The sequence below is a fragment of the Peromyscus leucopus genome, chromosome 7, assembly GCF_004664715.2.
Source record: "Peromyscus leucopus breed LL Stock chromosome 7, UCI_PerLeu_2.1, whole genome shotgun sequence".
Lineage (NCBI taxonomy): Eukaryota > Metazoa > Chordata > Mammalia > Rodentia > Cricetidae > Peromyscus > Peromyscus leucopus.
The window spans coordinates 48,312,949-48,325,727 of NC_051069.1; the positions used below are offsets into that span (position 1 = coordinate 48,312,949).

Below are 12,779 nucleotides of genomic sequence, written 5' to 3' on the forward strand. Positions count from 1 at the left end.
TGATGTTTCTTCACACCAATAGAACAATGACTAAGACATTCTGTACCCATGATCAGTGCCTCACTCAGCTCCTATCAGGGAAGCTTCTTCATATAGTAGTTGGAAATTAATAGAGGCCCACAGGACGATGTACAAAGAGTGAGAGACTGAAAATTTAGTACCAAATGGGATGTCTTCATCAAACCTACCCTGCCTCAAGACTCAGGGATCTGTGCAGAAGAGGAGGTAAAAATATTGAAAAAGCCAGAGGTGGCTTCCTTACTCCAAGGAAGCAGTGTCTTCCCAACACAACAGGACTGATGTACACTTCAACTCAGAGATTATGGCAGCATGCCCAAAACCTGGACAAGCTCAAGCCAGACATAACCCTAGCACTAAAAAGGGAAGTAGATACAGAGTCCCGCGCATAACCAGGAAGCTATTTGCAAGTGACACCTGCTAGAAAAGGAAAAGCCCTGTTTTCCCCACGCAGTTCATTGGGTACATCAACCACATCCAGGGGAGGCCCTACACCCAGGAGTAGTTGGCCAACACAGAAAACGCTCTTGTTTCAGATGGGTTCTTTTGGCATTTTTAAAAACTGATGTTTGTTTGTTTTGATTTTTGTTCTGAGAGAGAAAGCATAAGGTTGAATGGGTATGGAGGCGAGAAGGATCTGGGAAGAGTGTGGGGAGGAAAATTGATCAAAAAATATTTTAAATTATTTTTTAAAGGCTTGTGCTTTGGGAACATGCCCACTAAGGATAGTGCAGTGATGTTGTGGCCTCTAAATGTCCAGGTTCCACTGTACTTCACCTCCATATCTTGACTTCTCTATACCAGAATGTGATCCTACCCTGACTTTGGGGTCCTGTACCCAACACTAGGGGGTGTTGTCTTTCCTCAGATTTGTCCCTACTGGGTGCCAACCTGGCTTCTGATCTATGCTCCCAGGCTGCTTGGGTTGGGTCTCTCTAGGAAACTCAACTGTGGGGAGAGGAGTTGACGTTGGCTGCTAAACATCATGAGGAGCAGCTGTGAGAGGCGGAGGTGCCTGCGCTTCTTGGGCTTCTCAGTTGGCATCTGGGGCACAAAGAGAAGCAGCATGAGACTGAGGGAGACGTGAGACGTGAGGAACAAGACATAGCTGTCTCCTCACTTTGCAAAGAGGGGGCCTATGTGCGAATCCAAATATAATCCAGACCAGTTGTCACCTCTCTGAACTCTGCAAGCCCTCAAACTACAAGAATGTTTCAACACACCCCAGCAGAGAATAATGCAAAACATTACTACATGTGACTATTTAATTTAAGGAAAATGCAAATGGGAAAGTTAAGACTTAAGACACATGTCAACACTCTCAGCATTTTTACATAATTTGACACTAATTATTTTGTGCCCAAACATATTCTACTGGTTATTTAAAGAAACTTTCTATGATTACAAGGGATATGATCATATCTCAAAATTCTACATCAAATTATCCCAGAGGTAAACTGATGTGTGAATAAAAACAAAAATTAGCAAGCTCTTAAGTTTCTGAAAGGATAAAAAAGTAAGTATTGATCGTTATGCATTTATCTTTTATTCTTCTATAAAGTGGTAATTTTCAAATGTTTAGACAACAGACAGTTTATTAGTAAAGATACTGAATTAGGTAAAAGATCAAAATGAAATAGGTTACAAATCCTAGACTTTTCAAAAGTAAATAATTCAGAGAAATCAAATTTATTTTGACTTTATAGAAAAAATTATCACATATAGGATTTACCTTGTGGAAAGTGTCATGAACTTAAGAACACTCAGAAGAGGAAACACTGTGAGAAATACACTTCACTCTGTCACCAACACATAGATGTATGTGTGTATGTGAAAGAGAGAGAGAGAAACAGTACTTTCTTCTTCATCAGTAAATAACAGATACTTCTTTGAAGGATGGAAAAAAATGAAATCCAACATAATTTATGCTAGTGATACCTTCTGATATCAAGGCAACAATTCCTCATCCTATAAGAATTCAATAGCAGTATCACAACCACGATTCTGAGCACCTACTCTGGATGGTTCCAGAAATCCACCTGTGCTCTCAAGTACACTAGGCAAGACTTGGCAGCTGTGGGATGCCATGCGATTGCTGTTTTTGTCTCCCTTCCACAACAAAAGTCATCGTACAACAATGGCCGTGCAGTCTTGACTAAGACTTCCTTCAGCGTCATGAAAGGGAAACAGCTCATTTTCAAATGGTTCATTTTCAAATTGTTCAATGTTTTGCCAGCAAGAACCTAAGAAATCTGGTCTTTCTATTGGGATCAGGAATTGCCAGCGATTAGAGTTAAAGAGCTGACTGGGGCTCAGGAAGGTCCCCATTGAAAACCAGAACATAGGATGGGGATACACAATGGGCTTAAGCAATCTGCCTGCCACATGCCAGGGCCATACTGCCTAGTGCCTTCACTCCTCAGAACAATGATGACCTTCCAGTGACAGATGGGGCATGTGCAGCTCTGTTGGCTTCACAGTGGTTACAGCTAGAAAGTGACAGCCTTCTGACTGGCTCGAGTAGCTTATCCTCCGTTTCCTGCTTCAGAAGATCTATCCCCGAACCCTGCAATTGGGCATCTCCAGAGCAACACAGAGCAACCGCCCTTCTATGTGGGACTTCATTTCTGTTCTTCTTCTAAGAAAGGAGAAAACTCAGGACCTCTCCAACACTGTCCCTCCCACTTCAGTATGAGGGAGGACACACCCTTCTGCTGTGGAGTCAGGGTGGTGGCTGGCAGAATTGTGTAGATCTCTCCTCCAAAGTGTTCCTGTCATTTCCAGAGAAGAGAAGAAGACCAGAGGCCACTCTACACCATACCATGCCACTGACAGGCAGAACGCAAGCCAATTCCCCACCACATCCCACCTTAGTAGGCATGCACAAAGGACTCAGGAGTATTTCTAACTCTGCCCAGGCTCACCACATCAAGCCTCTGAAATGAACGCTATGTACCATGCTGCTATAGCTGCTGTCGACCTTTTAAAGGACAGAAGGAGGCAACCACCTGGCCACTGAAGGAGTCAATTCCTTCTGGTTTTGTGCATTGAATTAGTTTCTTGGGATATGTGCCAAAGCTGAGTTATTCTCCTGCTAAACTCAAAAGACTTAGCACTAATTAAATCACCAGAGGCAAAAGACATGGGAATTTGGGGGGAGAAAAATCTCCACATCCCTATTCTCTGATTTTTGTTTTCAGTGAAATCCTTTGAAGAGATAGGCAGATGAGGCCAAAGAATAGTAGAGCCACTCCATCTTGCTTTCAGCAGAGAGAAGAGCCCAGTCCAAGCCCTCAACTAGAGCGGGAGCGCTTCCGAAGGAGGCCTTTTCATGTTTGCCTTCTAATTGATGGTAGAGGAAATGGTGGCAGCCAACAGTTAGAGCACCTCCAGCATTTTGGTTCAAAACCTCATTAAACATGAATGGCAGTTCTTATTGTCCCAACTTCACAGATAGATAAAGCAAGGCTTGTAGAGTAAGGTTGAACAGCCTGGTGGTCCTGAAAGCTGCGAGTCCACAACACAGATACTCTGAACTACTATGTTCTCCCCAGTCCCACTAGACATGAAGATTTCAAATAAAGTCTGGGTCATCCAGGTGGTTAACTCATCCACAACTTCCAATTAGGACTCAGTGGGAAAGAGGTGGAGCCAATGTCGGGGGCAGAACAAGGGGGGGAGGGATAAGGGAACCCAGGGGGTTCAAATTATAACAGGAAAATGGCTGAAAAAGCTGGCTGTATGACTAAAGCCAAATGCTTTGGCAGATACAGCCAGGCTTGGGGATCCGTGATGACAGGGACAGTCTTTTTCCATCCCACTTTGGGTTGTCTTTATAGAACTTTATCTTTTATGTCCAAAGATCAAATTAAAATAAAAAGATCACATTTAATGAGAGCTAAGGGAAATAAAGTGGTGGCAATTAAAGAGCAAAAATAACCTCTCTGTGGTTGCAGACCACAGGAGTTTCCTAGTTTTAAGAGCCACAGGCAAATCACTTAAACAAGGCCTTTCGGGCTGCATTCCTCTCGTGTTTCCTCCCACACCCACGGTGGTTAAAGTTATAGGCAGCCATGGCTCTTGAACTCCTGCAATTGTGTGGTAACCAGAAGTGCAACAGGCCAAACTCATCAACTTACAAACGCAACTTTGCCGCAAGGAAGTCAAATGCAAGACCCTCTGCAGGGAATCAATCGCCGGGTGTGACCGGAGTTAACAGGGTCAAAAGACAGAATCCCTAATCTTAATGAGATCCTCTCCTTTCTCCGACCTCAAATCGGTTTTCTGCTGTCCTCTTACTCAGGACATGAAGTCTCATAGTTGATCAACGTCCAGGGAATTCTCACTCAGCTCCTTATTTTTCCACGTACAGATTGGATCTGGATTAGTCCATGAAGCACATGTGAACTGTTTTGTTTCTCAACCTAGAATAATTCAAGCCCCCTCAAACACAAAACAGAGGCCAGGCTGATCTGAGATTCCCTTTCAGTCAGGGCCTGTACTCAACAGGCTTGCTGTCAGGCAGGCCTGAGTCTTCAGGTCGGACTAAATACTGAAAACATCTGCGGCTTAGAGACAGCTTCCCAGAACACCTGCAGAGCCACAAACAGAACTGCCCAAAGAAGACAGAATTTATCAATTCCTGACAAAAGCAGAAAGAAGCTGGGGTGATTAGCCTACAATTTAAAGCCTTACCCCACATCCAATGGAGGACTAATATCCAAAATGCATAAAGAACTCAAGAAACTCAGTATCAACAAACCAAACAATTGAACTAAAAAATGGGGTATGGATCTAAACAGAAAATTCTTTTCTTTTCTTTTTCTTTCTTCTTTCTTTCTTTTTTTTTCTTGTTGTTTGTTTTTTGAAACAGGGTTTCTCCATGCAGTTTTGGTGCCTGTCCTAGGTCTTGTTCTGTAGCCCAGGCTGGCCTTGAACTCACAGAGATCCACCTGGCTCTGCCTCCTGAGTGCCGAGATTAAAGGTGTGCACCACTACTGCCCGGCTGAGAACTCTTAATAGAAGAATCTCAAATGGCTGAGAAACGTTAAATGTTCAACATCCTTAGCCATCAGAGAAATGCAAGTCAAAACTCCTTGGAGATTCTGTCTTCCACTAGTCAGAATGGTTAAAAAGACCAGTACGTAACACAAGGGCCAGCTCATGCTGGTCAGGATATGGAGCAAAGGGAACATGCTCCGTTTTCTGTGGGAGTGCAAACTTGTACAGCCACTGTAGAAATCAATAGGGCAGTTCCTCAGAAAATTGGTAATCGATCTACCTCAAGACCCAGCTACACCACTCTTGGGTATATACCCGAGACACTCCATCTTACCACAAGGATACCTGCTCGATTATGTTCATAGTGGCTTTACTCGTAATAACCCAGAACTGGAAACAGCTGCATGTTCCTCAACTGAAGAAATGGATACGGGAAATGTGGTACACTTACACAATGGAATATTACTCAGCTGTTTTTTTAAAAAAATTACAGCATGAAGTTTGAAGGCAAATGGATGGAACTAGAAAAAAAAATCATCTTGAGTGAGGCAACCCAGACCCAGAAAGACAAAATATGAGCTGTTAAGTGCAGGGCAACCATTCTACAATCCACAGACCCAGAGATGCTAAGTGATAAAGAGCGCTCCAGGGGGATGCATGGGTATCTCCGGGAAGGGGATCAGAGGCAGCTGGGGATAGGAACTGGAGGGATCAATTGGAGGAGGGAAGGGTGGAGGGAGAGAGTATAGGGGAGGGACAGCTGGAATTGGGGGAGGGGGCAGCAATGTGGAAACCTAATACAGTGGAAACTTCCTGGAATCAAGGAGGGTGACCCTAGCAAAGACTCCTAGTAATAGAGGATATGGAGCCTGAACTGGGCATCTTCTGTAACCAGGCAAGGCTTCCAGGGGTGGGACTGAGACACCAACCCAGCCACAAATCCTTTGACCTACAACCTGGCCTGCCTGTAAGATGTGCTACGGCAATGGTGGCCCAGAGATTGTGGCCAACCAATGACTGATCTAATTTGATGCCCATGCCACAAGAGGGACCCCATACCCAACACTGCCTAGATGGTCAGGAATTGTAAGTTAGATAACATAGAGACCTAGGGCAAAACCAAACATGACTGCCTCCCCTAAAAACAAAAAACAAACAAAAAAAAAAAAATTAAATGATTCCTAATTATACTGCGTTACACTCATAGATCAGTGCCTAGCCCAATTGCCATCCGAGAGGCTTCCTCTAGCAGCTGATGGGAACAGATGCAGAGACCCAGCTAAACATTAGGCAGAGCTCCAGGATCCCTGCAGAAGAGGGGGAGGAGGGAGATTATAGGAGCCAGGGGGGGTCAAGGACATCACAAGAACACAGCCCCCAGAATCAACTAAGCAGGGCTCAGAGGGCCTCACAGAGAGGGAAACAGCAATCAGAGAGTCTGCATGGGTCTGCACTAGGTCCTCTGCATCTATGGTATAGTTGTTAGCTTGGGGTTTTTGTAGGACTCCTAACAGTGTGAATGGGGTGTCTCTGACTTTTTTGCCTGTTTTGGAGGCCCTTTTCCTCCTACTGGGTTCCCTCATGCAGCTTTGATATAAGGGGTTTTTTTGTTGTTGTTTGTTTGTTTTTTTACCTAGTCATATTGCATCTTGTTATGACATGTTTGGTTGATATCCCTGGAAGGCCTGCTCTTTTCCGAAAGGAAACAGGAAAGCAGTGGATCTGGGGGGAGTCGGGAGGTGGGAAGGACTGCAAAGAGTGGAGGGAGGGAAAAGTCTTCGGTCAGGAAGTACTGTATGAGAGAAGAATAAGTACAAGAAAAACAAAAAGTCATGACACACTTGGTTCCCAGGTCAAGCATACTCTCAGTCTATAATGCAAACCTGTCCATCGTCAGCCCAGTGAATTTACCTGTAGAAGGTGGTATAGTCCACTGTTGAGTGGCAGGTCTGAAACTCCCAGGACTTGAGTTTCTGGCATTCTCGATGGGCTCTGAGCTTGACCTTCACTGTGCCTTGACATAGCTCAGGCACTGGTTTTCTCTGTGGTCTGTTGCAGAATTCATTGGACTCCGCCCTCCATGACTCGGCAAAGTCATCCACATCGAACTTGAAGTTTCCATCTCCACCAATCAGGTCATCACGTTTATGTCCATTGTAGTTACCGCAAAGACCACAGAGCTTGCCCTTGAGATGAGGGGCGGCCATAACCTCCACAAAACTGTCTCCATCCCAGGATATCTCCAAACCTAGAAGATAAGAAGACAGGAAGATCACCCACCAGGATTACCCACCATGAACGTCTCAACAACTCCCCACCCACCCTGGAACACCCCAACAATTTGCCCCCCACGCCCCACTCCACCCTGGAACATCCCAGCAATTCCCAAAGGTATGCATTTTTACCCAGTTTGTATGCCATCAGCCTTCAGGGAGCAATCCCAGCTACTGTCCAGACGCTTAATTGCCTTTTAATCTCACCACAATCAATCTTACATAAATTAAATAAATGATTTCATTTGGAGAGCTTAGGATTTACCAACTGTATAAAATTTTCCTTTGTAATACCTTCTGTACTTAGAGTCTGACCTCCATAGAAAATTACTGCCACTACTGTATTCTAGAGTTTATTTTTAATTTTTCCTAAAATAGTAGTGCTTGTCCAAACTGTGTCTTTGCTTCTGCAATGATGACTATAATATGGAAATGCAAAGAAATAAGCATGGTACTCCTAATGTCTTTTTCATCTCTTTATCCAAATACTCTACGTAATTATTCCTTTAAATATCAAGGGAAATTTCCTAAACTGTGCTATAATGAGAATATTAAAGGAATACATATATAAGCTGTGCCTAAATATTATTCAGAAGATGACACTTGAATCCATGAAAGCACCCACTCCTTGTCATGTGACTCCTGAGACACAGACCACCAACAGACATATTCTGGAGGTGAATGGTCAAGAGCCCATTTACTTTAGTGTCTCAGTCCCTGGGATGTGCACAAGGTTCAATATCTGAGGAGGTACGGGGGACTACCAGGATGCAGGCGAAATTTCCTCCTGTGTAGGTAGCATCAGACCAGTGTTTCCTTCCTTGCTCACACAAAAAAAAGTCTTTTCTTAGTTTTGTTTAACTGAGGAAAATGTTCAAAGATATGTGTAAAAATATGGAACTTTTACCAGAAATGCTAGGCTAGGTTTTGAGGGCCATCTCTAGCCAATGATACCTCCGAGTGGTGAACTTCTATGACACATGTAGGAAAGTCGGGCTGTATTACAGTGGTACAGAGAAGTCTGACTAGGAAGTCAAGAAGAAGCAACATCAAACCCACCCTGATAGTGTATGTGAAGCTACTGCCCTCAAGAGAATGGAGAATTCTATGTGAAAAGCCATTGAAGGTCCAGCATAAAGAAAATGACTAAGCTTTTCTACTTTTCTAAGTGCACATAGGCACCATTTCACCTCACTAATCTCTAGCAGGGCCCGAGCCCCAGGGTGACTGCTGACAAGCCACCATAGCATGAACTCCGCAGAGTCTCAACAACACAGGGATGTCTGCCCTGGATATCGGCATTACTGTCTGCTAAGGGCAGCAGTCTGAGTTGAAGCCTTCTAAACAGGAGAGCCCTGCCCCTCCTAATTCTCTCATTCATAGGCTCTTGGGCTTCTAATAAAAGTAAGCTGTTGTTTTGCTTGTTCTGAGCCTCCAGAAAGAGGAAAAGTGACTTTTTCCCTCTCTTTGTTCCTGAATTGCCAACTAGGCAGATGAGCAAATGTTCAGAGTTTGGGGATGAAATGAGGATGAGTCTGAGGGAGGGAAGGAAGGGAGGAGGAGGAGGGAGGGAGGGAGGAAGGAAGGGTGAAAGAGAATTGGTCTTGTTGGGATATGAAGTTTCCACAAGGCCATGCATTCAGGGTAACAGAGGAGACATGAGACAGCCATCCAGGGCAAGGACTCTAACCCAGAAGTTCCTAGGTAGGAACATGGTCACGGGGAAAGAAGGTTTTTCCCATGAGAAAGCCACACAGATGCCACAAAATAGTTACTTTTTGGAGAGCTATTGGTAAAAATAAACCAGGAGCCCCAAACAGAGATTCTTAAGAAAAAAAAAAAAAAAAAAAAAACAAAGAAACCACTCTGTGCTAAATGGGAAGACTAGAGCATTCTAAATCAAAGGCAAATGACTGAAAAGCTTCTTGGTTAGGAGAAAACACTGAGCTCAGAGGAACAATTTAATAGATTTGGAAAAGGAAGAATAAAAGGAGGCCATAGGATGAGTCTCAGGAGGAATTTGGTGAAGAGGGCCAGTGAGGGCACCAGGTAGGACAGAAGGGACATAGGGATGGGACACCCACACAGCACCTTGCATGTGGTCCTGTGTGAGACATGGTGCCAACCATGAGAGCCATAGCCTTAGTATAACACCAGGTCCACTTCTGCATACTCCACCATCTGAGTACCTGGCTCACAGAATAGACTCGGTAAATGAAGGAATCAACCCTGTCAATGCTAATGCATTGATTCTGTAAAGCCAACTAAATTCTGAGTTTCACGCTAGTTAAGACACTGAAATAACTGTTTTGAAAGAAGGCAAACACAGTATAAAATGATTTGTAGTATGCTCTCCAAGGTGCAGAAGAAACCTGACCTCACAAGCCTGCAGCCGGGCAGTTACTCAGCAAGAAAAATGAGGGGAGAAAATCAATTCCATCCCAAGTCCAACTTTCAGAGCACAATTCCAAAGATTTTCCATGTTGCAAAATTTTCCAAACTGCAAATCTCTTTCTTAGACAGCAGGCAAACACTGCTCTTCTAAATACCACAAATAGTGAAGAATTTATACCCACGGGGGTCCAGTGTCACCACTGACAATGATAAAATAACCCTGAACCTTTGGGCAACTTAGTCCTGCGGATTCAATGGTGGAGAACAAGCTTATCACTGTAGTCTCTCTCTGCAGGGGCCTAGTGCTCTGCACATGCCTGCAGATGTGTAGACTCGCTGTGTCTTTAGTAAACCCTGCTCAAAATTCATGACATCTCATTCATAAAACATGGTCCCCAAAGTGTTCATCTTTCTTTGTTACTAGCATATTGAGATTATCCCTGACCACTGCCAGGCTTCATACAGGGGGGGAATGAATTTTCTCCCACAGATGTCTTTGTTGTGGTATCACTTATATCTGTGTCTGTGTGAATCCTTTTACCCTTTATGAGAGTAAAATCCTTATGAGACAGGGTTAGGATAGGCTAGAAGCTAATACGCTGGCATTGAAGGACTGGCTTTTCTAGACACGCCTTTACATAGGCATCTCAAGAGAGGAAAACACTACAAAAGGGCTTAAGGGGCATGAGATAGTTTTTTCTGCAGCTGGGATGACTTCCCCAGTTCTCTGCAGGAGAAACTGGGTAGAAATAGCTAGCCGTCAGCGAGCTAAAGCTGAAGCGTGTGCCATCTGGGCCTGTGAGCAGTGGCCGCATCCCTTCCCCTTTAGGAAGGGCCTTCCAGTTCCCCCTTCTCGCCAATGGGTGTTCCCCACGCTGCTTTTTGTACTGTTTTGATTTCTGGTTACTGATGCTTTCACTATAGCCCACTTAAAGAGAGTCGTATATATTCCATGGTGAGGTATAAAACTAGATGGTTTTTCTGTTCAGGTTTAATACCAGCATACATAGAGTTTGAGGAGTGTACAGCTGTACAAAAAATAATAATAATAATTAAAAGCATGTTCCTCATGTACGGACACTCTTGGGTAGATCTGATGTAACTCAGGGAGAGCTGATGAGGTAAACTGATAACAGAAAAAAGTCTACATTTACATCATTGGCTAAGAACTCAGTTGGCACAGGGTGTGTGGTGAGGGTGAGCGATGCTGCTAAGAGCAGTCATTAGCAGGTAGGCAGCAACAGCCAAATTCGGCCACACTGCCACCACGTGGGCAACTCAGCCAGATCCCATCATCAAGGGCTAAGTCTCTAAACCACAAAGACAAAAGTAGCAGCCTCTCTTCCTCCCTGTCCTCCAGCTGCAGGCTTGGGGTGGGCTGCTGTTTTGAAGACAGTAGTACCCTTTGATGGACCTAAAAATTGTGAAAGAAAACAAAACTCAGAGGAAGATGAACACTCGAAGGACATGCCACATTATTTGAAGTAGACAATCAATAGGTGATAAAAATGAAAATATCCCCAAGGGGTAGTTCCAACCGAGATGGCTAGACCAGAGTGCAAACACTGTTGTCTGGAAAGCCAGTCGCTTCCTTCAAAGGGAAGGGCAAAAAAAGTTCAGCACTGAGGAATACAAGTTCTTCTGCAGGAAGCAGGCTTGTGTGAGCCGTGCACCTCAGACAATCACTCAGCTGGGTGTGAGGGGTGCCACACAAATTACTTGCATCACGGAAAGAGAGATGGAAAAATAAAAGAAATTGGAAGATTGAGCTCAAGGCCCAGAGTAGTAAAATTCACTAATCTGATTATGGTATTTATGAGCTATCATTATTTCCTGAGCAGCCCCATCCATCCTTTTGCTCAGTTTTACAACATGGAATGGTACAAAGAACATACTTATTCCATAAGGGTTTGCCAGCTGTCCATGGAACAGTGCTGAACGTCCTAGGCTGTTAGTAATCTTCCAGTACTTCTTTGAGAGCTGGGCCATGACTGACTAATAATTTCCATATCACTACGATCCATTGTGTCTCACTGGCTTGCAAACAGATAGGCAGGATGCTTCTAATTACTTCTGTGTAGTAACAGCCCATTTTGGACATACTTTACAGGGAGCCAGGATGTCGGCTCCTTTAAAGGAAAGAGCTGGGGTCTGAGTTTTAGAGTGCCATGTCACTTAGATATGAGAAGAGCTGTCTAGATTTTCTGAGTAGGCCTAAGTCCCTTAGTTGAATGAGTAGAGTACTTCAAACCTAAGAGGTAAAGGGACATTTTCTTCTTTGCTGAATGTCCCTGTACATTAACACTTAGTACCATCTCACTGAAATGATGTCTCGGTACCTAAAAGCTTCTAGACTCCACGATGGCATCTTGCCCTGCTTAGGTAAGCTGGCATTTTATAGGTTTAAACCAATTTATCAAAATACATATTTGGATTCCGTTGTAACAATTACAATGGTTCTGAAACAACAGCAACAACAACAAAAAACACTAAATAAACTAGAACTCAATTGAGGCCTTTCCATTATTAAATTCTCATCAGTGAGAAAGCAAAGAGAAAAGAAAAGGTTCACCTATTCTTTAAAGTATTATGCTTGAAGAATTGGCGTATACCAGGAGACCTCACAATGCAATATCCAACTACTGTCCTGCATTAACCAAAGGTGGTATGCCAGGAACCATACAGATGAGGCAGTGGTACGAATGAGCTGAACTGATTCTCTGAGGATGATAAAGAACAACCTAGATTCAGCTTCCAACACCTAACATGCCAGGATTTGACCATGTAGACCACTGGCAACTAAGAACAGCTTGATGATGGAGTGTAAATGCTCGGCCCAGTGGGTCTGAGGCTACTGCAAAGAGAAGGCCTCAGCCATCATCTCTGTACTTCCAAGGTCCAGCTGAGGAAACCCTTTCAAGGCCAGCCTTGAAGTGTCCTGTAGCAGAAATAATGTTCCTGGCTATCAGCTAAGAGAACAACCTCCCCAGTGTCCACGGCCCGCTGACCACACGTGCCTCCCGTCCCTGTACTCTCATTGGCATGCCCACACAAGGTTGCTGCATTCTTCCCAGCATAAGATAACTAAAGGAA

The 12,779-nt window shown here is 44.0% G+C and overlaps 1 protein-coding gene across 1 annotated transcript in view; it reads right to left on the reverse strand.

Moving 5' to 3' along the window:
• Positions 1 to 12,779, reverse strand: part of Bmper (BMP binding endothelial regulator) — a 252,291-nt gene that overhangs the window by 73,640 nt on the left and 165,872 nt on the right. Inside the window, exon 13 of the mRNA XM_028872563.2 lies at positions 6,931 to 7,267. Within this exon, the coding sequence (XP_028728396.1) occupies positions 6,931 to 7,267 (337 nt within the window). The remainder of the gene's footprint in view (positions 1 to 6,930; positions 7,268 to 12,779) is intronic.